The sequence below is a fragment of the Helobdella robusta genome (genome assembly GCF_000326865.2).
Source record: "Helobdella robusta unplaced genomic scaffold HELROscaffold_3, whole genome shotgun sequence".
NCBI classification, from domain to species: domain Eukaryota; kingdom Metazoa; phylum Annelida; class Clitellata; order Rhynchobdellida; family Glossiphoniidae; genus Helobdella; species Helobdella robusta.
Genome location: NW_008704501.1, coordinates 8,703,225 through 8,729,710, shown reverse-complemented (window position 1 = coordinate 8,729,710; position 26,486 = coordinate 8,703,225). Strand labels below are relative to the sequence as shown.

Sequence of the window (26,486 nt, the reverse complement as noted above, 5' to 3'; positions counted from 1 at the left end):
GATGTTGTGTATGTATGTGTTGTATTGATGTGTGTGTGTATGTAAATGTGCGGGCGCGCACTCTCCAGAAACTTCACTCACTACCGACGAACCTCCATTGCACCGACCATCATCTGACACGCATCGATGGAATGAATTTGACCGGATACTGAAAAATAAATTGAAAAAAAGTTAATTCACTAAAATAAAAAACAAGCAATTGGAAAAAATAGGCAACTTATCTTTTTGAGATAACACTCAATCTTTGTTCAAATTCGAGTACTTTCAAAGGTACAATGAGACAAAAACAAATTTACCTTTAACGTTATCTTCGATTTGTCATCGGAACGATCATCATGAGACCACCTTCTGAAACGTGCTGACGCCCACCACAGCCCACCTCTCATCATTCTGTAGACAAGTTTTTATTAATTAGCAAAGTAGTAAATCAAGAAACAAAGGAACGAACGAATAAATGATTAACTGAATGATTGAACGATTGGTTGAATGAATAAATTAACTAATTAATTAATCAACCAATGATTTAATGAATGAATAGAATGAATCAATGAATAAATTAACTGAGGAATAATTTGAAAAATAGTGATAAAATGAATGAATCAATGAATGAGAAAAATAAAAAAAAGAAACTAAATCATACTTTAAAAACCGTCGTTGTTGTTATCTTCGAATTGTCATCGGAACGATCATCATGAAACCTCCATCTGAAACGTGCTGATGCCCACCACAGCCCACCTCTCATCATTCTGTAAACATTTTTTTAATAGCGTATTAGTAAATCAAGGTCGAATAAATGATTAACTGAATAATTGAATAATTGGTTGAACGAATGAGTGAATGAATGAATTAATTAATAAATCAATGATTCAATTAATGAATAGAATGAATTAACGAATCAATTAATAGAAGAATAATTTAAAAGGTTGAGTGATAAAATGAACGAATGAGAAAAATAAAAAACGAAACTAAACCTTACTTCAAAAATCGTCGTTACTGTACTTTACATTGCACCGACCACCACCATCTGGTCGGCACACAAAATACCATCCGAACTTCAGAGTGTCAGTCGAACAGCCAACGAGCTGATTCTTCCTCACCACCATCATCATATGTAAATCATCATGAGACCACCATCTAAAACGTGCTGACTCCCACCACTGCCCACCTCACATCATTCTGTAAACAAAATGTTTTTATTTGCGTAGTAGTAAATGAATGTTAGAATCTTAGAAGCAAAAAAAATTAAATTATAAAATGAAAATAATGTCAAATAAATAAAATTTTAAAATAATAAAGCAAGTAAAATGTAAAAAAAACTTACCGTCGTCCATTCAACAAAAGCAGAATGTTGAATGCGGTCCGGTTCCTACGTTGTCCTCCAAAACTGGTGCCAATCCTCCTCGAGATTGTTGTTGAAACACAGCCCGTGTTGATGGAGAAAGATAGAGAAAGAGTAGATTCTCATCAGAAAGCTTAGCGGTGCCTGCATCTCAAATTGCTTAATAAAAATAATCCTATCTACCTATTCAATTACCTTAACTAATCTATATTAAATTGTTAATGGTACGATAGTCGAAAGTCACCCTTCATTCTTCCTCCTTGCACAGAGGTTCACCGACAGCCAGGGCACTGGATAGAAAACCATTGCCGTGCGGATAGTAGACTATTGTCGTGCGGATAGTAAACCATTTGCCGTCCGGAAGCCGTGCGGGTAGTAGACTATGGCCGTGCCGCATGGTAAATCATTACCGTGCAGATAGTAAACCATTGCCGTCCGGATAGTAAACCATTGCCGGTTCACCACTGGCCACCAAGGCTTACCTCTGACAACAGACTTCAAAATTCAGAGTCTATCGGCTATCGTACCCTCAACTTACCTATTAATTACAATTGAGCCCTAGCTTACCTAAAATTACAAAAAAACTCAAGAGCCCAATTCATTTGCCAATCGGCACCCACCCCACCACCTACGTAATGCCTTGGGCTCCAACTTAGTAATAATATAAAACTTAAACCCTAAATCTATTAATGAGTGTGTGTTACAACGTAGCCTTAACTTACCTATTCATTACATAATGGCCCTAGCTTACCTAAAATTACAAAACTCAAGAGCCCAATTCATTGGCCTTTCGGCACCCACCCCACCACCTACGTAATGCCTTGGGCTCCAACCTAATAATAATAATGTAAAACTTAATAACTAACTTACCTCTCGATACACTTACAGCGTTTATTTAATTTAAATTACAAGATTGTTCCTAGAATTAAATTATTGCTTTTAACTACCTATGAAATTAAATTACTCTCAACCTTAGTAATAATAAATTAAAATGTGTAATGAAAATAAAATAACGCTCAAATACTAATATGTGTTTAAGTATGTATTTGTGTGTGTGTGTGTGTATAATACGCTGATGCGTGTAATGCGGGTGCGAGAAAAAATAGAAGCGATAAACTTACGCTGCCTACTTATTCAACTACATTAGTGTTGGATGCTTCCTATCTATCCTACCTACAATTAAAATTATTCCTATCTAACCTACCTATATAGCTACTTAATGTAATTGTGTGTATGTGCGTGTGCGTGTGAGCATTCTTACTTAATGTTAAATTACAGAGAAAAACAGAGAAAAAAGAATAAAACGTATCCCAGCCAGACGTATCTTCTTTGCCACTGAATGAACGAACGTATCCTGATATCTTCCACGATGAATTCCTTTGGAAGCTTCAACCTGAATAAAATGGATGAAATGGAAAAATCTTATTTGACTAATTTAAATGAAAATAGAAAAACGAGCCGCGGCGAAACCCGCCGGAAAAGCCAGTCAACTGGCAAAAAAAAACCGCAAAGAAACCGTAAAACGTATCCCAGCAGAGCGTGCATTCTTTGCCAACGAATGAACGAACGTAGCGTGACATCACAACCATTCTGATCGTCCACGATGAACTCCTCTGGAAGCTTCAACCTGGATAAATGAACCTGAAAAACCTAACCTAAATCTTATTTATTCAATTTAAATGAAAATAACCGCAAAGAAACCGACCGGTCGGCAAAGAAAAGAGAAAAGAGGAGCAAAGAAAGGTATCTATATAGGATTTATGCTCTATATAACTCTATATAACTCTATATAACTCTATATAACTCTATATAACTCTATATAACTCTATATAACTCTATATAACTCTATATAACTCTATATAACCCTATATAACCCTATATAACCATGCATACTACCACATTCAATCAATAAAAATCCACTAAAACCAGGAACCACCGCGTACCTGCTGAATGTATGATGTGAAACAAAACAAAAAAAAACACAAAACAAAAATCACACCACCAGGTAGAGTAAAAGAATAGGAGTCCCTAACCTACCTATGTAACTAAATTACCTTATGCCCTAGCCTACCTATATAATAAATTAATTTTTACCTCACCTACCTATGCTTCATTAACTTAACTCAAGACTCATGAAGAAAGAGAAAAAGGAGTAAAACAGAACATAAAATTCTACCACACAAACAAACATGATGTATGTATGTATGTATGAGCAACCGTTAAAGAACCCACCTAAAATTAAAAAAATACCACCTACAAACATTCAAACCACCTACAAACATGCAAACTCTATATAAATCTATATAACTCTATATAACTCTATATAATAAAATAAATAAAAATAAAAAAATTTTAAAAATAAAATAAATGAGATCAGACAGACTGCTTCATGCGAGGCAGAATGCTGATCTGATTTCATGTTGTCTCAGCTCCTCTATTTATACTCGTTTCAACCATACATTCTCATCATTTCAATCATTCGCATCAGTAAAAACTTGTTTAATGTATATACTGCACTACTATACAGTCTTAACCACAATGCTAACCGTACTAAATTGAAGTCATCGAACGAACGCCTTCGAAACTTTCTGGTTGGCTGGTTGAATATGCTATATTGCTTTTCATATAAACATATAATCTAATATAATATAATTTAATTATTTGTGTACATGGATTCCAGTCACTTTATATATATATATATATATATATATAATAAAAATTCATTATAAAAGCAGCAGTAATCAGTGCTATATATGCACGCAGTTCAAATTTTTCTGGGAGAATTCAAAATAGTTTGAGACCACACCTTGCTTAACATCCGATTCCAAGCCGAGCCAAGCCAAGCTGAGCCAATATGCATAAATTCATTATAAAAAAACAACAGTAGCCATTACTACATATGTACGCATGCAGTTCAAATTTTTCTGGGAGAATTCAAAATAGTGTGAGACCACACCTTGCTTAACATCCGATTCGAAGCCGAGCCAAGCCAAGCTGAGCCAATATGCATAGATTTATAAGCGCTTTTATGTTAATATTTTGCTCGCTATATTTATACATTTTATAAATTCATTATAAAAAACAACAGTAGCCATTACTATATATGTACGCATGCAGTTCAAATTTTTCGGGGAGAATTCAAAATAGTTTGAGACCACACCTTGCTTAACATCCGATTCGAAGCCGAGCCAAGCCAAGCTGAGCCAATATGCATAGATTTATAAGCGCTTTTATGTTAATATTTTGCTCGCTATATTTATACATTTTATAAATTCATTATAAAAAACAACAGAAGCCATTACTATATATGTACGCACGCAGTTCAAATTTTTCGGGGAGAATTCAAAATAGTTTGAGACCACACCTTGCTTAACATCCGATTCGAAGCCGAGCCAAGCCAAGCTGAGCCAATATGCATAGATTTATAAGCGCTTTTATATTAAAATTTTGCTCGCTTTTTAAACGAATATCCCAATATAACAAATTCTCCATCCTATTTTAACTTTCGTTGATGCTTTTTAATCAGTCAGGTCACAAAAATCATTATCGATATCGCAATGAAATCAATTTGAAATTTTTTTTTAATTATTGATAAAATTTTTAAATTGTTGATAAAAATAACTAGTATATATAGTGTAGTAAAACGTTTAAAATTTTCTGAGAGAATTCAAAATAATTTGAGACTACACCATAACACAATTGTACAATTTGAATGTGTAAATACAACATTATAAATGTGTTATAACTACGTGTATATATCTATCTATTTCTTTATTTAGTTTTGCCTGTGTATGATATTTTGTCAAATTTATTTGATAGGATTTGAATATAACCTTTATACCGACTGATTAACTACCATGCAGTAAAATAACTACTTTTGACACCATTTCCTCCAACGATTTCGCAACGAATTTCTAATTATATGGTCTTGATCTTGTTGTATTTAATTTTTTTACAAGGCACATTTCTTGTTTACTTTTAAAAGTTAATTTACATAATAAAAAATGTCAGTGAAAATACGATGTAAACCGAAGTACAGCAAATTGATGTTTGATTAAGATAAATTCATTAAATTTTTAGTTACGTTAAAGTTTTAAATGATATTTTTTCTTTAAATTTTTTTTGTTATACAAAATATTTGAAAATGTCCGATATCAGTCGTCAAAATTCTCCGAAATCGAGTCCTCGCGGTTCGCGATCTCCGGCATATCCTCGTCAGGACACAACTGGAACGTTGAAGACCACGATCACGTTAGGTAAGAAGCCGTCCGTGTTTCAGGGTGGTACATTCTATCTCATGAGAGATCCACCAGGTTCGTGTTTGGTTTTCAAATGTTTTATTATTTTAATTTTTTAAGTAAGAAATTTTAAAATTAACTTCTTCCTCATAAATCTTGAAAAAACTGTTTAGATAATTAAATAATATTTGAATAGATGATGTTTAACTCATGCATAATTTACAATAATGTTTTCACCAGAACCCAGTGACCTAACCGGCCTAACTAATCTAATGGCATATCATGGTCTAGAACATTCTTATAACAAGTTCAGTAGTCGAAAGGTTAAAGAAGAGCTCAGTGCTTTTCTACCTAATTTACCTGGTAACATCGATCAGCCTGGGTCTGTTGATAATAGGTAACAACACTAATTTTTAAATTTATTTTAAATTATATTATTGATATAAATAATTATTTATATTACTCAAAATTATAAGTGTAATCTGTAATAATAAAATTAATTTAATAAATGAAACCATCTCATTTATTTAGTTAATTTATCGGTTAATTAATATTTTTTCATAAAATTTAGTTCTTTGAGATTATTGATGGAAAAACCGCCAATAGTCGGAAAAGAATTAATTCCTTTATCGGGGAATGCATTGAAGGGATTCAAACTCTATTCCGGACCTGTTAGAATACAAATTTAAATATGACTCTCTCAAATTAATTTAATAAAAAAATTTTCATTTTCATTATCCATACGTCAGTGAATAAAATTGTTAATAAATAAATAAATAACTGTATGAATAAATAGATTTATGAATAAATAGATTTATGAATAAATCAACACAAATTGTATAAACTATCTATAAATTATGTTAATTTTATCAGCTTCCAGAGCAGTACCGACTGATGCACCAGGCTGTCCAACCAAGGAAAAAGCATAAAAAGAGCAAAAGAGAGGGAAAAGAAACTGGCATCCCTGAAAGTCAAGGTTGGTACATCTCTCTTTTTAGACTTTCACCTATCTTTAGGGGTCCAGTCACATCCCTGTTCAACTTTGACACGTTCATTTCTTGTAGATTTACATAAAGAGCTGCACTCTGTATGGTGAATAAAATATAAACTAGATATTCATATTGACATAAATTGATGTTGATAGTTTTGTTACAAATTTCATTTTGCTCAATTATTATGTTACTCTCAAATATTAAAAATCATTTTTTTTTTTAAGTTTTCACTAAAAAACATGTTCAGGCAACAATCTAGATGGTGGCTCTGGTTCTGAATACAAAAAGATTAAAAAGAATAAAAAAACAGATGAGGAACGGAAGAAAAGGAAAAAAGAGAAGAAGAAAAGGAAGGAGAAAGAGAAAAATGGCGGCCTGATGATACAGCAGCCAATAAGTTTGGACACTGCTGCTACTGCCAATAATTCAAATCCCGGCATCAATTCTTCGTCATCTTCACTGATCAAATTGAGCTAGGCCCCGCTTACGTGTGTGTGCATGCGTGCGTATGTTTGTTTGGGTGTGTATGTTAAAATCGTCATGAAGGTGTTAGTGTTTAAAAATTATTCTACTCCTTTTTGAAAGTCACCAACAGGGAATTTTTCTTTGTTCATTAGCTTATACTGTATATTTAGTTTGTAACTATTGGAATATATGGAACTGTAAAATTAAACTCTTTCGCAGATGTGTTTTTAAATGGTTTTTAAAACAAAATAAATGATTTCTTTAGTTATTTTCAATTTAAATTTTTGAAAATCAATGACCAATGTACCACAGAATTTTCCTTTGAGTTTTACAATCGTAAAATCGTAAAACTCAAAGTTGAGTTTTACAATCGTAAAAGAGTCGTAAAATTTTACAACTGCAAACATGGTAATGAAAAGTTATAATTTAATATAATTTAACCTGGTAAAATTTTATTATCCCTTTACGATTACGACCAAAGTGAATTAGGCCAATTAATTTTGTGTAGTAACTTATTTAATAAGGGTTAATAAATAATAATTAACGAAATGGAATAATTGAGGATCAATGATTACAATTAGATGTTAAATTGTAAAATATTCTTTGTTATATTTATTACTTCAGTTTACTATTCCAATCTATGGTGTGAATATTAGGTTTCTTTGTATTAAAAGGGTATATAAGTGAGCCAAATTTGAGATGGCCTATTGCATGAGTCAGTTTTCGATCAATGTGTCTCCAGTTCTAGCCGTCAGTGTTCTAGATTTCGAGGTTTACTGATAGATCATCAACTATACTAATAAATCACCAATCATCTTATTGGTAATCGTCGATCATCAATACGAAAACGTATTTATATTTAAGTAGTTTGCAATTTTATTTAAATATAGAAATAAAAAATGGACAACAAAATCAATAAAGTTGATAATGCTACTACTAACAATAGCAGCAGGAGAAGAGTAGCGATGCTGTCCAACAGGTTATTCGCGCTGGCGTTGAATGACTGCAAGAAAGATCGTAACAAGGATAACAAAACCAAGCCAAACAATGATAAAATTGTAGTCGATGGTCTCGAAAATCCGGCAACTAATGCTAGTACGAGTTCGGAGATTGGAACTTTAAATTCAAAAATTGACGCCAACTGTAACCAAGGCGATGGTTTAGAGAATTTAAAAGTGAATTCGATTATTACAAATTCGGATGAGAGAAGCAACAAAATTAACGTAAACACGTTGACTTCATTGCCAGATTTGTCGGCCCAAGTACTGCCTAGTTTGAGTTCAACTATGGACAACAAAAATTTAACCGAAAAACTGGAATTAAAAAGCGATTCGGAGGTTTATAATACGCCGGTATCAGTAACATCACATGCACTTGTTGCAGTAGGTGTAGTAGATGCTAATTTTGCAACCGTGGCAATGGAAAAGAGAAAACTGATTGGTAATGACAAAGAAGAAGCTCCGGCAAAGAAATTGAGGTCGTGGGCTTCATTAATGGATTTAGAAGAGGTGGGGTTAAGTGAAGAAGACTCCCCTGTCAATATACAGACGTCATATGTCGTTGATGTGAACGTGAAGGAAGCCGGGTTTAGCAAGGAGGATACTGATCATTCATCTGCTTGTCAGGATAATGACGATGATAGACATAAAGTGAATATTCCAGATGATAAGAATCAAATGAAAGATGACAAGGTACAGCCAGTCAACAAACTTGCAGACCTCAACAACAGTAATGTCAACAACAACAAAGACACTACAACCAGCAACACCATCACATCAGACCAAAAAACCAATAAAAAAAAGATTTTCATTTGTCAGGACATAAGGTACCTACCTGGATTCAACCTAAATAGTTTTGATAACAAGCAAGATAGCTGCAGAAGCAATAATGCTACTAACAATAAGCACACAAGAGATGAAGAATGTAGAAAGATGAGTGGAAATGACAACAATTGTGGTGACAGAAACAGTAATAGAAAGTTTAACAACAGGTGTGATGATGAAAAAGATTACAACGACAACAACAATAGAAGTGGTGGAAGACATGAAGTGAATATTCCAGATGATAAGAATCAAATGAAAGATGACAAAGCACAGCCAGTCAACAAACTTGCAGACCTCAACAACAGTAATGTCAACAACAACAAAGACAACAACACCATAACATCAGACCAAAAAACCAATAAAAAAAAGATTTTCATTTGTCAGGACATTAGGTACCTACCTGGATTCAACCTAAATAGTTTTGATAACAAGCAAGATAGCTGCAGAAGCAATAATTACAACGACAAACCCAACAATAGAAACAACAGTAGTGGTGGAAGACAATACAACAGCAGCAGAAACTATGATGATGAAGACGAGGATTGCTATAGTATCAGGAGATACAACAAAAGAAATAACTACGATGACAATGTGGATTACAATAACAGAGGAAGTGACCACAATAGGCAATACAAAGGCTATAGAAATTATGATGATGATGAAGATGATGATGATGGTGGTTTCAGTGATAAAAATGACAACAACAATAGTGGTAGCAGTAGAAGATACAATAGAAACAGCTGTGATGATATGGATTACAGTAGCAAAAGTATTGGCAAAAACACACAATACAAAAACAAATACAGAAACTATGACGATGATGATGATGGTAGAAGTAGTATCAGCAACAGAAGATACAACAGAAACAATGAGGAGGATGTGGGATACAATAGCAGAAGCGGGGACAACAGAAGGCATTACAGAAACAGCAGAAATTATGACGACGAAGATTATGATAAAAGTAGTAGTAGTAGTAGGAACAGACAGAAAAATATAAGCGACGACTACTATGATGACGACGACGATGATTATGAAGCGATGAGGAGAAGTTACAACAGTGGCAGCAATAATTCTGATTCTAGGAGATCAAATGAAAACCTTAGCAAGAAACCATCAGCAGCATCTTCGAATTTCATACCAACAGCCCAAAACTCTGACCAAAGACCTCGAAATTACCTAATGAAAAAAGCACTGTTTGCTACTGAAAAGGACAGAACAACAGCAGAAAGCAACTTCAAGAACCTCGAGCTGAGCACGACACCTTTCATAGATTCACATTGCCATATAGACCTCATGTCAAAAAGAATCGAAAACTTTACAAATTTTGCTGACTTTGTGAAAACCAATAAAGGAACCTTCGCTAAAAATTATGCGGGTTGTGTGGCAGTGTTCTGTTACCCTAACGAATGGTCGAGTCCAAATTTTTCTCGTGACGTTTTGGAGCCTCTGCTAAAGTTAGGCAACGTGTGGCCAACAATTGGCTGCCACCCGAAAGATGCATTTTCATTTAACAAATTCAAGAGTCAGAGGTTGCGTTATTTGCTATCGGACAAGAGAATTAAGGCGGTAGGCGAGATGGGCCTCGACTACTCACAATTATGCTTTCGAAATAGCAAAGACAGACAGAAAGAAGTCTTCAGCGAGCTGATTGATATCGCGATGATGAACAACCGGCCGATGGTGATACACAGTAGAGATGCAGAGGAAGATACGATCGATGTTATGTATAAAGCCTGCTGCCAGCCATTTAAAATTCATAGACACTGCTTCACTGGAACGGCTGAGGAAGCCAAAAATTGGCTGAACATTTTCCCCAGCAGCTACATCGGCCTCACTCCGGCTGTCACTAATTTTAGGAAATACCCGACTTTGAGAGCTGTCATAAAAGAAATCCCGTTAAACAAACTGCTAATAGAAACCGACGCTCCATATTTTGTTCCTCAGATGGTAAGTATTTTGAAGCTATAACTATCTTTCAGTTACATTTAGATGTAGTATTGTTTTTAGTAGATTAGTAGTAATTTACATCCTATTATGATTTAATATTAAAAGATATTTTTCATGCTCTCCATCTAGATGTCTCACTGCAACATGCAGCAATCCCATCCTGGCATGGCGATTACAGTAGCAGTGATGGTGGCCAAGATCAAGCAATGTCCTCTGGATGAGGTGCTACAAGAGGTTCTTAAAAACACCAAGAATATGTACAACATATGACGGCAACAAACTAATCTGCAGCCTGTGTGTGTGTGAGAGAGAGAGACAGACAGCTAACGACATCCATGGGGTTTGCGAGAATATCTAGACGTCCAGCTAAAAGAAATCCCGTTAAACAAACTGCTAATAGAAACCGACATAGAAACTGATGAGATGGTTCTAAAGAAGACGAAAAAATGCTTACTCATTTAATTATGTGATTTGATTTTGTACGGACGAGCTATATTTCAATTTTGAAGTTTTTATTTTATTTGGAGAAACAGTCGCTTATTATTATTATTAAGTCAAGTGATTGATTAATTGGTTAATTATTTAATTGATCTTTTAATAGTTTTATTTATTTGATCTGATTTATTGAACTTTTAATATTTATTACGGATAGATAGTGTTTTAATGGAATAAAATGTTTTATCACCATCCGCAACATTAATTCTTTCAAAAATATTATTGTAAATATTAGTAAGTGTGCACGTGTGTGTGTGTGTGTGTACGTGTGTGTGTCTGTGTGTGTGTGTGTGAAACCGTTCGTTTAAAAGCAAAATTGATTCATCGTTGGAACAAATGAATGAATGATGAAAATAAAGTCAACAAATCATCACACATTGGAATCAGTCAGTCATCAATGAGTCAAAAATATTTCATTACAAAATAGTAACAATAATAAAAAACAAATTTATTATTATTATTAATTGTTAATTATTGTTATTATTATTATCATTATCATTAATTGTTAGTTATTATTATTATTATCATTTGACTTTGTTTTTCTTCTTATAAACCACCGGCTTAACTATATCATCTACACTGACTTCTAAGACGTGTGATGGAATATTATAATTAATATTGCTAATATTAATTATAATTTGATTACCATTATTATTGTTGTTGTTGATATTATTATTATTAATTATATTGGTTAGAAAATCTACATCATTAACAATGTCGCCATTGAAGTAAATGTTCTCATGGTCGTTTAGAAAACATTTATTGTTGTTGTTGTTGTTGTTATGACTATAATATAATTTTTCTGGGATTATTTGAATGTATTTTCCGTAAAATTCAAGATCATTATCAGTATCGTCGATGGTGGTGTCATCGTTGTTGTTGTTGATGTTGTTGATGTTGTTGTTGATGTTGTTGTTGATGTTGTTGTTGATGATGTTTTGTATATCAACATAGTCGCCAGGTTTCATTGTGATGATGTCATGGTATACGTCATCGATGTCTATGCTGTCGAAGTTGTCTATGCCTATGTTGTTGTTGTTGTTGATGTTGTTGTTGTTGATAAGTGTGGAACACGTATCCAATAAAATATCTTCTTGTTGTTGTTTTTGTTGCGTGGTTTGATCTGTAATAAGGACAGCAATGACTATTATAGCAACAACAACAATAACAATAATAAAAACAACAACAACAATAATTACAACAATAATAATAATAATAATAATGACCTAACCTGGAGAGATAGGAGGCGATGGAAAATGGGAAGATACCACCGGCCAAAACGGCAACGATGACGTCATAAGTGACGACGACGATGATGATGATGATGACGATGATGATGACGATAATGATGATGATGAAGACGATGATGATGATGACGATGGTGATGATCCATATTTTCTTTGGTATTTTTTCAACGTTTTGTACTTTTCTGCGTGTCAAAGATAATTAATTATATATTTATTTAAACTTTATTATTATTATTTTTATTGTTATTATTATTATTATTATTAAAAAGTTGACTGACTATGATGACTAACTATGATGATTTTGATTTTATTTAAATTTTATTTTAATTTAATTTTATTTTAATCATGACTATTCTCTATTAATTAACTAATTATTGACTTTACGCATTATTATTATTATTATTATGGTTACTACTTTTCCTACCTTTTATGATTTTGTAAACTTTGTAGCCTTCGACGCCATTTTGAATTCGGCTCAACTCTTTCACCTCTTTGACGTCACTCAAACTATTGAGGGCGCAGCGGAAGTTGGATTTCCATATTTTTGGATCTTTTTTGCTGTTGCCTGATCATTTAAAACATCATCATCATCACCATCATCATCATTCATCATCATCAACGTCTTCGTCGTCATCTTTGATAGCAACAACAACAGCAATAAACAACAACAATACTGGAAACTATTTCATTTTCAACCAAAGTCGTTAAAATGAAAGAAAAATGTAATTTAGAATGTAATTATATTCAATAAAAAGCACAATGCTCATTGTCTAGGACAAGTGCAAAGCGGTGATGTATTCAAATTGGTTATGAAGTGTTCCTATCACAATAAATGGCATAGGTCGATCTAATTACAGAGTCTTTTAATTAATTAATAAATGAAATCGGCCATGAATTTTTAATTAACGTCAAATAATGGAAACATCATCTTATTTTCATCTTAAAACGTACATTGTAATTATAATAAAGTTAAAATAATAAAACTTATAATGTAAAATCATATAGATATTCTACAATGCTCGCCATACATTTTAAATGGGCACAAAGAGAAATATTATAGAATCAGCATTAAATTATCTTCAAACCGTGTTCCTATCACAATAAATTGCGTAAGATGACGGACGATACTACGAAATTAATTAAACTTCTATGAAAAGGGTCAGACCGAATAAAATTAATAAATAATAATAATAATAATAACTTAATAATAATAATAACAATAAACCGACCGGAATACTCAGCCCACAGCTTAAAGATCCGGCAGTGAACGTTAGAGTCCCAATGTTTCTTCGATCCGTGCACCCAAGGAATTTTAATAAGATTTCTATCTCTGTCGTCATAGTATGACGCTCCCTCGTTCTTATTGGCTTGCTGGATTAGCCAATCACGTAGGCGCAGTTTTTTTGGGTTAGGAGACATTTGTTAGGTGTTGGTTGGTTTATTTGGTGCCTTTTTTTGGTGTCTCTTGTTGGTTTATTTGGTGTCTTTTTTGGGGAGACGTTCCGAAGTTGTTTCACTGTGAGTTAGTCTTTCGGAAAGTGAAAATTTATGTTGTCGTTGTTGTTGGTTGTTGTTGACTATTTTTTTTAACAATAACAATGATAACAATGATGATGATGATGTTGATAATGATGTTGTTGTTGATGATAATGTTGTTGTTGTTGTTGTTTAATTAACAATCAGTATACTTTTTGCTATGTTACACTGATGTCATATATCAACCAGCTGTTACCTGAAAAAAGCGTTTTGATTTATGTATATATAATTATAATTATGATTAATATTATTTATTATTGTTGTTGTTGTAGTTATTATTGATTTTTCGATACATCAATTTTTTCAACGAATACGATAGGCTAAATTTTTAAACCATTTATATCAGAAGACAAAAATTTTAAAACATTACTGCTTCTTCGACTACTACTACTATTACTACCACTACTACTACTACTACTACTACTACTACTACTACTACTACTACTACTTCGACTACTACTACTACTACTACTACTACCACTACACTACTACTGCTACTAATATTATTAATAATAATTGCGATAATGACAGCAATATATTAAAATAATTTTTATCCCAAGATATGACAGTTTAAAAATTTGATTTGTGTTCGCTTACATGTTCTGTTGTTGTTATTATTTCTAATGTTATCATTACTGTTGATATTGTTGTTTTTGTTGATGTTGTTGTTGTCGTTGTTGTTATTTTTTCATAATTGAAGCAATTGAAATTAATTAATTTATAAAACCTTTAATATCATACATAGGCGAATCAATCCTCGCCCAGCCTAATTTATTAACATATGATAACTAATTCTATATTAATTTATTCATAACTTTTACAGCATAAATTATGTAAATTTTAAAGCATACAAACATGTTAATCATCGGATTTTACCACCGGTACAACAATAAATTAATATAATCAAGTCAAAAAATCATAACCCTTTCAAATGCAAGCACGAAAAACTCGACTATATATATGTGCATCATACATATATACATATATATATATACATATATATATATATATATATATATATATATATATATATATATATATATATATATATATGTATGTATACAGACATTCAAAACATTTAAACAGACATCTCATTTGTCAGAAAATCCGAAAAAAACATTGCGATAGTGCGAACCATGGAAAAACCAGTGATCTAAAAATAAATAACCCACTTGTTATTTAAATATATGAATATGTATATATATATGCGCGTGTGTGTGTGCATGTTCTATTTATTATATTTATTGTCCTTGTTATGCCCTGTGCGGTGAGTGGGTGTGCTTTTAAATTTTGTATCTCTCTCTCTCTCTTTCTCTCTCTCTCTCTCTCTCTCTAGCTCTCTTTCTCTCTCTCCCTTTCTTTCTTTCTCAGAACAAAACACAACAGAATAATACAAAAATAAAAACCCTCCATTGCTAGCACGCACTTCACAAATATAACCACCACCATCATCCAATAAATCACCATACCATCATCGTCGTCACCGTCGTCAATAGCAGTAGCCGCAACTTCACTATCGTTATTGTCGTCGTCGTCGTCATTAATTAATTTATCTATTTGTTCTTTATCATCGTACTTACAAATTGTTTCAAACTTAAATTCGGAGAGTGAGAGAGAGAAAGAGGAAGAGAGAGAGAGAGAGAGAGAGAGAGAGAGAATGAAGGAAGGGGCAGATATATAAACGCTACAAATAAGACGCTGGATGAATGGCGTATTAATTGTTATATATAGACAGATAGATAGAGTGAGTGATGGAGAATGAAATAAAAGAGAAGGAAGGAAAGAGAGAGAGGGGGGAAGAGAGAGAGAGAGAGAGAGAGAAAGAGAGAGAGAGAGAAAGAAAAAGTAGCAATCAATATAACCTGCATTAAGCCATATTCATTGGTGATAATAATAACATAACCGCGTCTACAACACAACCATTCATATTGCTAAAAACACTGAACGCTCTTGTGCTTTTTAAAACAGCAATAATTCATGCCAACAACAACAATAACAATTTATTATTATTATTATTATAATTATTATTATGTTCTATAATAATTAATACATTTGAATTGTCGCCAATTGGTTTATGTAATAATTTTAATCTATCAATATTTAAATTTACATGGTCAATACCGTTTAACCTTAAATTAATAAACAGTGTTATCAGCTCGTCATATGGAATTTTTTGTGACAGAAACGTTGCCTAATGCTATTTAAAATATAACTTACACCCATGCACTTGCCATTGGCAATGAGGATGGGTGGATCGTACATTTGATTATTTTATTCTATTGATTATTTTTTATTCTATTCATTTTAACATTTTAGTTACAATTTATTATCTTAATATGTTATAGTTTCATTGTGTCGATTGGATAAATAAAATATGTTCACATTACTACTACTATTACTATTATTATTAATATTATTATTATTTAACCTGGATTTAATCATACTTAACATACTTAACATTAAAAGGCTACTTAATGTTATCGCTGCGTCGTGAATGATGGCCATTGTTGTAATTGCCATTATAATTAAAGTTGTTACTGTTTATTATTATTATTATTATTATTATAATTATTATTATTATTATTATGAAGTGGTAGTAGTAGTAGCAGTAGTAGTAGTAGTAGTAGTAGTAGTAGTAGTAGTAGTAGTAGTAGTAGTAGTAGTTGTAAAATTGGTAATTTCAAAATAGTAATGTTAATTCAATGCTTTTTCGATGTCTGATGGTTAATAGCTTCAAGATCAGAATCCAACAACAACAACAACAACAACAACAGCATCAACAGCAACATCAACAACAGCAACAGCAACAATGTTAATAGCAGTAACAACTATAACAACAACATCAACAACAACAACTAACTTTTAATATTGACGATTTTTACGACATGCAATCCACATTCCATATGAAACTATATAAGCCATAGGTGGGATCCAGATAACAACACCAAGCAAAATATTTGTTCAATGAATAAACCGTTAACAATATAATGGTATTATTATTGTTATTACTATTATTGTTGTTGTTTACTAATAGAATTATTTAGTAATATTGTTATTAGTAGTAGTTGTTGTTGTTGCTGTTGTAGGAGTAGCAGCAGCAGCATTAGTAGTAGTAGTAGTAGTAGTAGTAGTAGTAGTAGTAGTAGCAGTAGTAGTAGTAGTAGTAGTAGTAGTAGTAGTAGTGGTAGTGGTAATGATGCGCTTAAATTTTAATACACTGTAAACTTTTAACGCAATGATGAATCTTCACCCAATTAAATGATCGTGTATGTATGTATGTATGTATGTATGTATGTATGTATGTATGTATGTATGTATGTATGTATGTATGTATGTATGTATGTATGTACGTATGTATGTATGTATGTTGTATGTATGTATGTATGTATGTATGCACATGTATAAACTCAGTACCATATATACTTACGCAATATCAGCAATATATCACCAAATATATGCATTCAAATATGCGTGTGTGTGCGTGTATCTATGTGAGTGTGTGTATGTCTGTGTGTGTTTGTGTGTATGTCTGTGTGTGTTTGTGTGTATGTCTGTGTGTGTGTGTGTGTGTGTGGTGTGTGTGTGTGTGTGTGTGTGTGTGTGTGTGTGTGTGTGTGTGTGTGTGTGTGTGTGTGTGTGTGTGTGTGTCATTTATATCGTACTTATTTCAATATTTATTATTCAAATTGAAAAAGTTTTTTTTACACTGAATAATAATTAACATGTAAATAAATCAAAATGTGATAATATATATATATATATATATATATATATATATATTATATATATAATTCCTTATATATAAGTATATACGTATTTGTGTTTGTAAGTGTGTATAAGGAGCTATTTATAGACGGCATTTTACGTTTTTCCCCAGCCACAAAGAAACATCATTTTTTGGAAATAGAAAACTGGGATTTTCCGGTGGGTTATTTTTAGTTCATAGTTTGTGTTTGTGTGTTTTGTTGCGTGTGTGTTTAATTGTGTGTGTATTTTTAGGTGATGAAATTGTTTCACACGTATGAATGACATATTGTTATTGTTGTTGTAGTTGTTGATGTTATTTCTTATGATCCTTTGTTATGGTTATTTGAATAAATAATATGAATAATAATAATAAATGTAATAATAATAATTAAAGTATCAACAATGAGATTAATACCATGGATATATCCATGATTAATACTAATAACAGCAACGGCATTATCGATTTTATAGGGTTTAATTTTTAATGTAAACTTTCGTGGTTATTCTTGTTAAAAATCGTGAATTTTATTTTCAAAGATGAGTTATTATTATAGAAAAAAGTTTTTTTATTAAACGGTATAATAGTATTTATATGTTGGAATTTAGTTTGATCAATTTTTTGTTAAATTTTTTTGTTGAAGTTTGGCATTTCAGTAGACTGCATTTTACTGCTTAAATGTTTTAAAATTGTTTCACTTTTAGTTTTTGTTATGAAGTTAAAAGCAAATTTAAAACTGTACAAAAGTCTTCTGAGATGTTTTATTTTAACGCTAATTATATTTATTTATATAATTTATATATTTATATAATTTTTTTAGTCTTAGCAAATGACTGAAACAAACAACAACACCAGTCCCCAACATTCGCTATCACGTCTGCCAGTTTTACATGTTTGTAATGATTTCATCATAATTGACAAGCTACCGGACCTCAAAATTAATAGCGATGATTCGTCAGATGTCACTGCCGCCACCATGCTGGCCGACATGTTTCCTGAGAAAGTCGACAAGGCTTTATCTTATGGATTTCGGTTGTAATAAGTTTGTAAATATAAAAAAATCATAAAAATATCAAACTTTTTATTTTTATTTAATTATGAATTGCAGATATTGAATTAATAAATTAAATTTTTGGTTTATTTGTTTGTTTGTTTACTATTTATCTAATAAGTGATTTTTTTAGAATTTTCAACCTTAAATTTACATTCCAAATAACTGTTTTCCTAATTAGCTAAATCTTTACAATTAGTTTTTATATAAATATATAGACATCATTATAAAATCCATAAAAAAACTGAATCACAAAATATCAGATTTGTCCACAGACTCGACTATGCAACCAGTGGTTGTTTGTGTGTGGCTCTCAACAAGCAGGCTGCAATGAAAGCTTCAAAATCATTTCAACAGCGCTCTGTCACTAAACAATATTTGGCTTTAGTTAATGTTCAATTAGTTTTACTTTTAAATTTAAATTTTTTCTTGTTTTAACATTTAAATTGTTCACTTTTTAATTTTACTTGAATTTATTTTTTTATATGTTGTTCATTCATTTTCTTCCTCAATTAAATTAAACAAATATAATTTTTGTTTTTAGTTGCGTGGTCATGTGACCAAACCTGAAATAGAAATAGACATTGCAATAGGAGAGGATTCTACGACGGCCAACAGCAACCACAAAATGTGTATTAGCACATCCCCTTTTTGCACTAATCCTAAAAAAGCAGTCACATCTCTAAAATTATTGGAATTGGGTTACTATGGAAAGTCAGAGCCTATTTCAAAAGTTTTACTGACATTAAGAACAGGTGTATATTGTTGTTGTAGTATGATTAAAAATGAATTTTTAATTAAAAATGTTTAAAATTGTTAATTTTATTAACATTTTTTTATTTATAGTTATACTAATTATTAATTTGAACCATAAAATATATATAATAAAAAATTATTAATTAATCTTTAAGGTCGTAGACACCAGTTAAGAGTACACTGCCAGAGCATCGGCCACTCAATTTTAGGCGACTTCACTTACTCAGATGGAACTGATACATCACCCAATAGAATGATGTTACATTCCTATAAACTACAAATACCTAACTGCAGTTTAGATGTATGTAGTTCAGATCCTTTTATATTGGTTGATGGGTGGTTCTTTTAGGTTCTTATATATACTCTCTCTCTCTCTTTCTCTGCAAATTAGATTGATGTTAGAGTGATTTATGTTAATTAGATGGAGATGGTACTTTTATAAACCTATTTTGTCTGCCAAATTAAATTGATGTTGGAAGTATTTTCAAGGTAATTTGATTGATGGTACTGTTAGAAACCCACTGTATCTGTCAGTGATATCAGGATGATAATATATATTTTATTTTTCATACATTGGAGTAGTATATATTTTATTTTTTTGTTATTTATTTTTTATTTAAAAATGTAATCTTAAATGTTTTATAGTAACGGTTTAAAAACGATAATGATCAGAGTTCAATTATTCATGATTTATCATTTAGTAACTTTGTAAAAATCGAAATGTAACTAATAATATCCGTAAATAATCGATCGGTACTGAGTCAGTGAGTGTTAAATACGGTAATACATTAACAAATTTTACGTACATGTAGAATATTTTACATGTACTTGTAAACACATAATGGTAATATGTATGTGTCGGTTACACACATGTATGTTACAATCGGTTATAAACTTATTTCATAATATAATCGATGCCAATATAATGTAATCGGTTACGAACTCGTTTCTCTGGATATCGGTTTTATCACATCACATCTTTATCACATTGTGCATCTCTTTTTGCACCTTAGCTATTCAATTGCTTGTACAAGTTGCATATGTAATGAATCAACGAATGAGTGACGACATAAATGATTACTATATATGTATGTATGTATATATGTATGTCTGTCTGTAAGCATGCGCGTGTGTGTGTGTTTATATGCAAAGCGTTTATTTGCTTGTAAACTCTTGGTAATCATGTAAACAAAAACATTGCTATAACATATTTACTCATTTAGTATTAGTAGTAATAGTTATTTCACTTATATTTTATAGTATAATTTCGTTTAATGTTCTATCTAATATTATTTGATTAATTTGTCGCTAAAATTTTTCATTTAAAATGGTTTAATAGCGTTGGAAGAATGTTGAAAGCTTTAGGTAGGCTACGTATGTCATTTGCCTTGTTTGTATAATAATTAAATATTTATAATGATAATAATGCTGATGATGACGATGGTGATGAATAATGAAGGAAGATGATTGTACATTTGAATTCAAATGAATGGATGAATGAATGACCGAACGAACAAACGATTGAATGCATGAAGATTTTAAAAAGTATACCAGCCAGCAATGAATATATGAACAAAGAAAAAACAAATGAAACGAAAGAAAAATAAATGAACTGTAACAGAATGTAAGAATGGAGAAATAAAAGAATGAGAGAATATAGGAATTAACGGAAGGACTTGGAAATGAAACCGATGATTTCCATCGAAACTTTCTTGATTTGGTTTTTACAATGAGGATGATATTGATGATCATTACGATATTATAGACAATAATATAATTTATTATTATTAATATAACGATAGTAATAATAATTTTTTCAAAATCGATAAACACCCAACAAACAGGCAAACTAACAAACAGCAAGTCAATCCCAGCAGCCAACAGCCAAATCACTGAACAAAAAAGACTAACCACAGAACGGGACAATCTCATCGTTAACCTAAACAACGTAACGAGAATACTTGAAGAGCTCAGTAAAACTTACACGGACCATAAAAAAGATTCGGTAACGAAACGATACCAAGCCCATCTCGAAATGACAGAAAAAGCCATTTCCGATTTGAGGCAATGCGTATCTGGAATTGATTGTAACTGCAGTAGTAGTGCTGGTACCCCTACTGGTAATGTATCTGGTAATGTATCTTGTAATGGTTGCGTTAACTTAAAAAAAGCTGGAGCTCTGAATAACCTGCTGAAATCATCTGCCACTTTCGCCAACGCCCAAGAGTCGAATCTGAATTCTAAAAAATGTACGTTTGTTTTATATTTTCACTTCCACAACTATATCACATATTTTAATTTTTGCAATATAATTTACTCGTAACAACTCATTTTAATAATTTCTATAAGTACATCATTCTTTCGTAACATATACCTCAATGTTTCTTGACAAAAGCAGCACAAGGCAGCGTTGAAACAGAGGCAAGCATAAAAAATTTGGACGAAGAGATCAAATTATTGAAGAAAAAATATCGGGAAAGGCGAGACTTACTTGAAAACTTGGATAAGCAATACAATAGTGCAACATTTTTGAATGCAGGTCCGTTTAAAAAATACGAACAAGCCAAGTTAATGATAAAAACGACAATCCAGAGTTACAATAAATTGTTGTCTGTTGGCTGATGGATTTGTAAAGAATGTTTTGTATGCATGTGTACGTGTCTCTCTGTGTGTTTTTGCATCTGTATGTATGTGTGTGTAGTTTTTTAACATGTTTTTTAACAGTTTTTCTACAAACTGCTCACAAATCGCAATGGAATCGTTGGTTGTTAATGATCGATTCAATCATTTATATTTTGTCCCTTATATATATATATAAAATATATGTTTATGTGTTTGTGTAAGTTACATCATAAATTTGTATCTATTGGTTTACTGTGTTATTGATTGATATTAATTGATTTTCTTGCTATTTTAACCTTTGAAATATGTTTTATTAGAAATTTTAATTAATGAAATTTCTATCTGATCGTAAATCACATGTATGAATACACATATCAGTGATTAAAATACATAAAGTAGAATTGATCAAATGATGATATCCATCAAGGTAAGCATAATGCAAATTCTAAAAATTAAACTCCACAAAATATATCCATTAAAAGTTATCGTAGATTAACTTTTAACCCAAAAAAAACCAAAATAACATCATGTGACAAAATCATATGTGTGCGGTTTGAAATCTTTTGTATTATAGTGTCCGATTTCATCTTGCCTGCTAAGTGACACCGAAATTAAAATCTATTTTATCGTTTTATTTGTATTAAAATTTATATTTTTGAAGTTGGATTTACCAAATTTAAAACGATAAGTTTTGATAGTTTTACTTTTATTGTGTAAAAAAAAAATAAGTGATAACAATGGTGGTTGAGGCAGCGAAAGCCCTGACGGAATTCGGCACGCGAAACATCAAGATCATCATCCTGATCGCCCTCTTCGTCATCACTACTATTTTTTGCTTCTTGCCCCAAGTTGTCATTTTTTTGTCAAATAAATTCGATAGAGTTGCACTGCCGTTGACCAGGTTTTTCAAATAATTTTATTAATAATTTCTTAGTTTTTTAAAGTTTAGCAATTTGAATTTTAATTGTTTTAAAAGTATTATTTAATTTTTTATATGAATTTATTTGTAATTTTTTTTATTTAATCATTAAATTTTGTTTCGCACCTGATTTAATTCATAATTTCTTACAGGGAAGAGTTTAAAAAACGCCGCCGAAAAAGAAGATTTCGTAAAAATTCCGTCAGCCTAATGAACTGCTTTGCATCCGGTGTATTCCTTGGGGTCTGCCTGCTAGACTTGTTGCCAGAAGTGGAGGAGAACATAGAACAGTTTGTGACTGACTACAGGATCGACATCAATTTCCCCCTTGCACAGTTCTGTGTTGTGGTCGGATTTCTGTTGTTGATGATTCTCGAACAGGTTGGTTTTTGGGGATTTTTTTTCATGATTTGTTTATTGCTTGTTGGTCATGTTGTTAATCAGCAGTTGATAAACAACTGAAAAGTTTATTGCTTATTAACTTCACATGATTAAATTCCAACTCCCAGATTGCCACATTATTCAAGAAGGATAGTTCGAACCCTTTCGTTCATCACCATCATCATGGTGGCCCTGATTCTTTGGTGTCGTCAACTGCTTCGACCATTCTTCCACTCGTTGTGGCAGATTTCGATGGTTCTTTCCAACATCATCATGAAGACTTCCGCCCTCCACACCACCACCCCCACCATCACCATCATCACCGTCGTCGTAGTGATCTCAATGATAGCACCATCAATCTGGCCTCGTCATCTTTTGCTTCTCATCCGTCGAATGACGATAACATGATCAGTGTCAATGTGAATGATGGCTACGACAACATCGACATCGAAGACAAGCCATTGCTCTCAGATCGCTTCTCACAATCTCTCTCCCTTCATTCACCCCAGCATCAACACCACGACCACCAGGAAGTCAGCAGACAACATCCTCAAACTAGGAACAGTTCAGAATCAGAAAACCTGACGGAAAAAACGACTTTGTTAGCCACGACAACTTTGGATGAAGAAATAGAAAACCAGGCCGAATTAGAAGAAACTGAAATCGAACAGGCGGAAATTTCTACCGATCCTCGCGCCCACTCAAACGTTCGTTATGTCATGTTGGCCATTGCCCTGTCAGTTCACTCCATCTTTGAGGGGCTAGCTCTGGGGCTTGAGCCAAAAATAGCTTCAATTTTCCAGCTATTTATAGCTATAGCCATTCACAAATGTGTTGTTGCTTTCAGTTTCGGTTTGAATATGTCACAAAGTGCACTGAACACATGCACTAAATTCTTCTCGCTGGTGGTGTTTTGCTTAGCTTCTCCTGTTGGCGCTGTCGTTGGGTGAGTTGGTTTGTGTGTGTGTATCTGTGTCTGTGTGCGCGTGTGCTTGCGTGTGTGTTTGTATGTTTTTGTTTGCGAGTGAATGACAATATTTTGTTATAAGTTAAAACTAATTATTTCAACACAACAGATAGAAGCTATATCAGCAAAAATGTACATTCACCAATTTCAACAATTTTTCACTAATTTAAATACTCTTTGAATAATTTCACAGAATGTTCACTTATTTCACTAAATTGTCCATTACTTAATTAAATTCTTCACTAATCTTACTTCTTTTCACCCTGAACCAGGTTAGGAATTGAGATGGTCTCATTCAACAAAGGAACAGCGGGGGCGATAATAGGGTCACTCCAGGGCCTGGCCTGTGGTTCCTTCATATACGTAGTTTTTTTCGAGTTGCTGCCCCATGAGTTTTTTACCTACAGAAAAAGGCCAAGCCCTCTGCTAAAAGTGCTGATGCTTATATTTGGAATTTCCCTGATGTCTCTTGTCATGTTGATCGAGCCTGCTGAATGATTGTGATTGGTTGATTGAAATGTATGTTGGTTGATTGGTTTGTTGATTGATTGATTGATTGATTGACTGACTGATTGATTGACTGATTGATTGATTGGTTGGTTAAACATTTTATTTTTGATACCTTAGAGTTATCATGTTTTAGTTCATAAACCAATGTTTTTAACATTAACTGTTCACAAAAAAATTTCTTTGCTGATGTGTATGTATTCAAGTGTTATATTGTGTGTGTATATATATATATATATATATATATATATATATATATATATATATATATATATATATATATATATATGCATGTATGTTTGTATGTACGTGTTTGTGTTATATAGTATATAAAGCTATGTATTTATTCAGTATTAACATTTATATTTTTGCATGTATATTTGTCGTTATTATCTATATATGTATGTATGCTGGTTTGTTTGTTTGTATGTATGTGTATGTATGTCTGTTTTTATATGAGCTGTACATATTTTATAAACATTTTATAAAACAGACTTTAGTCATTTCATATTTTAAACTCTCTTTTGTGTTTAATGTATTTATGTTCGTAATATACGCATACATACATGCACTAATACATACAAACACATACATACATACATACTTACATACGTACGTACATACAAACACATATTTACCAACATACATACATATTGATCCATTAAATTAAAATCTATTTAAATTTTTACTGTCAACTTATTTGATTTTTAGGTTTGATTCGTTGTTTTAAAAAAATTATTCCCAAATCAATAGCAGTGTTTTCCTGTCATTCACTTGCTTTTGTTTTTTGTGGTTGTTGTTTGTTTGTCTGTCTGTTTGCTGCTGTTTAGTGTTCTAGAAGAACAATGAACATTAATCGATTATGCGAACGAATGAACGAGTGACTGACTGAATAATCGAACGAAGGAACAAATGAATGAATGAACAAACTAATAAATGAATGAATTGAATATTTTTCCAAATCCAAAACTATTGAATTAAACAAAATTCTTCCACTCACTGCCATGTAGTTAATGCTGATGTTTTTGTTGTCTTTGATGAGGATGGAGATGATGATGATGAACACTAAGATTCTGATCAATAAGATGAAGATGGTAACGATGATAAAGATAATGGCTGCATGTATGTATGTGTGTGTATGTATGTATATGTATGTGTGTGTATGTATGTGTGTATGTGTGTGTATGCATGTATGTGTGTGTATGTATGTATGTATTATTATTATTTTTAAGAGCGATTGGTTAGCACTAACATTAAAGAAGAAAACGTACCTGACCATATGAATAAAAAAAAATTAAAAAAGTCACAATTTTCACAGTAAAACAGAAAATAAAAATGTTTTCAATTCTTTCTTAAATGATTCCAATGAAAGTCCAGAGACCTTCTGAACGCCTGTGTAAGACTACTCCAAACGATGTCTCTTGAAGCGTGTGACTGACGCAGATTGCAATTTAAA

The 26,486-nt window shown here is 32.0% G+C and overlaps 5 protein-coding genes across 5 annotated transcripts; 4 read left to right on the top strand and 1 right to left on the bottom strand.

Annotated features, from left to right (window-relative positions):
* The first annotated feature begins 5,349 nt into the window (after positions 1–5,349).
* HELRODRAFT_188804 (hypothetical protein) lies at positions 5,350–7,295 on the top strand. Its single transcript, XM_009021845.1, has 5 exons — positions 5,350–5,652; positions 5,818–5,974; positions 6,149–6,248; positions 6,451–6,553; positions 6,817–7,295. Exons 1-5 carry the CDS (start codon positions 5,484–5,486, stop codon positions 7,044–7,046), a joined length of 759 nt encoding a protein of 252 aa, XP_009020093.1. The 5' UTR covers positions 5,350–5,483; the 3' UTR covers positions 7,047–7,295.
* Positions 7,296–10,432: 3,137 nt separating this feature from the next.
* HELRODRAFT_65469 (hypothetical protein) lies at positions 10,433–11,074 on the top strand (the record flags this gene model as incomplete). The annotated part of the gene is made up of 2 exons (XM_009021844.1): positions 10,433–10,804; positions 10,934–11,074. The coding sequence occupies 2 exons, from the start codon at positions 10,433–10,435 to the stop codon at positions 11,072–11,074; spliced, it is 513 nt and encodes a 170-aa protein (XP_009020092.1).
* Positions 11,075–12,926: 1,852 nt separating this feature from the next.
* On the bottom strand, positions 12,927–13,965 carry HELRODRAFT_65913 (hypothetical protein; the record flags this gene model as incomplete). Its single annotated transcript, XM_009021843.1, has 2 exons — positions 12,927–13,104; positions 13,748–13,965. 2 exons carry the CDS (start codon positions 13,963–13,965, stop codon positions 12,927–12,929), a joined length of 396 nt encoding a protein of 131 aa, XP_009020091.1.
* Positions 13,966–18,656: 4,691 nt separating this feature from the next.
* On the top strand, positions 18,657–19,983 carry HELRODRAFT_66182 (hypothetical protein; the record flags this gene model as incomplete). Its single annotated transcript, XM_009021842.1, has 4 exons — positions 18,657–18,859; positions 19,142–19,265; positions 19,423–19,633; positions 19,790–19,983. 4 exons carry the CDS (start codon positions 18,657–18,659, stop codon positions 19,981–19,983), a joined length of 732 nt encoding a protein of 243 aa, XP_009020090.1.
* A 2,818-nt stretch (positions 19,984–22,801) lies between these two features.
* HELRODRAFT_94735 (hypothetical protein) lies at positions 22,802–25,780 on the top strand. The gene is made up of 4 exons (XM_009021841.1): positions 22,802–23,157; positions 23,328–23,560; positions 23,689–24,502; positions 24,796–25,780. The coding sequence occupies exons 1-4, from the start codon at positions 22,994–22,996 to the stop codon at positions 25,019–25,021; spliced, it is 1,437 nt and encodes a 478-aa protein (XP_009020089.1). The 5' UTR covers positions 22,802–22,993; the 3' UTR covers positions 25,022–25,780.
* Positions 25,781–26,486: the final 706 nt, after the last annotated feature.

Excerpts from the sequence above, each read along its gene's own strand:
- HELRODRAFT_94735 (XM_009021841.1), top strand. The coding sequence starts at position 22,994 with ATGGTGGTTGAGGCAGCGAAAGCCCTGACGGAATTCGGCACGCGAAAC. Across the intron at positions 23,158-23,327 it reads GTTGCACTGCCGTTGACCAG|GGAAGAGTTTAAAAAACGCC; the intron begins GTTTTTCAAATA and ends AATTTCTTACAG. Across the intron at positions 24,503-24,795 it reads CCTGTTGGCGCTGTCGTTGG|GTTAGGAATTGAGATGGTCT; the intron begins GTGAGTTGGTTT and ends ACCCTGAACCAG.
- HELRODRAFT_188804 (XM_009021845.1), top strand. The coding sequence starts at position 5,484 with ATGTCCGATATCAGTCGTCAAAATTCTCCGAAATCGAGTCCTCGCGGT. Across the intron at positions 6,249-6,450 it reads TCAAACTCTATTCCGGACCT|CTTCCAGAGCAGTACCGACT; the intron begins GTTAGAATACAA and ends TAATTTTATCAG. Across the intron at positions 6,554-6,816 it reads TGGCATCCCTGAAAGTCAAG|GCAACAATCTAGATGGTGGC; the intron begins GTTGGTACATCT and ends AAACATGTTCAG.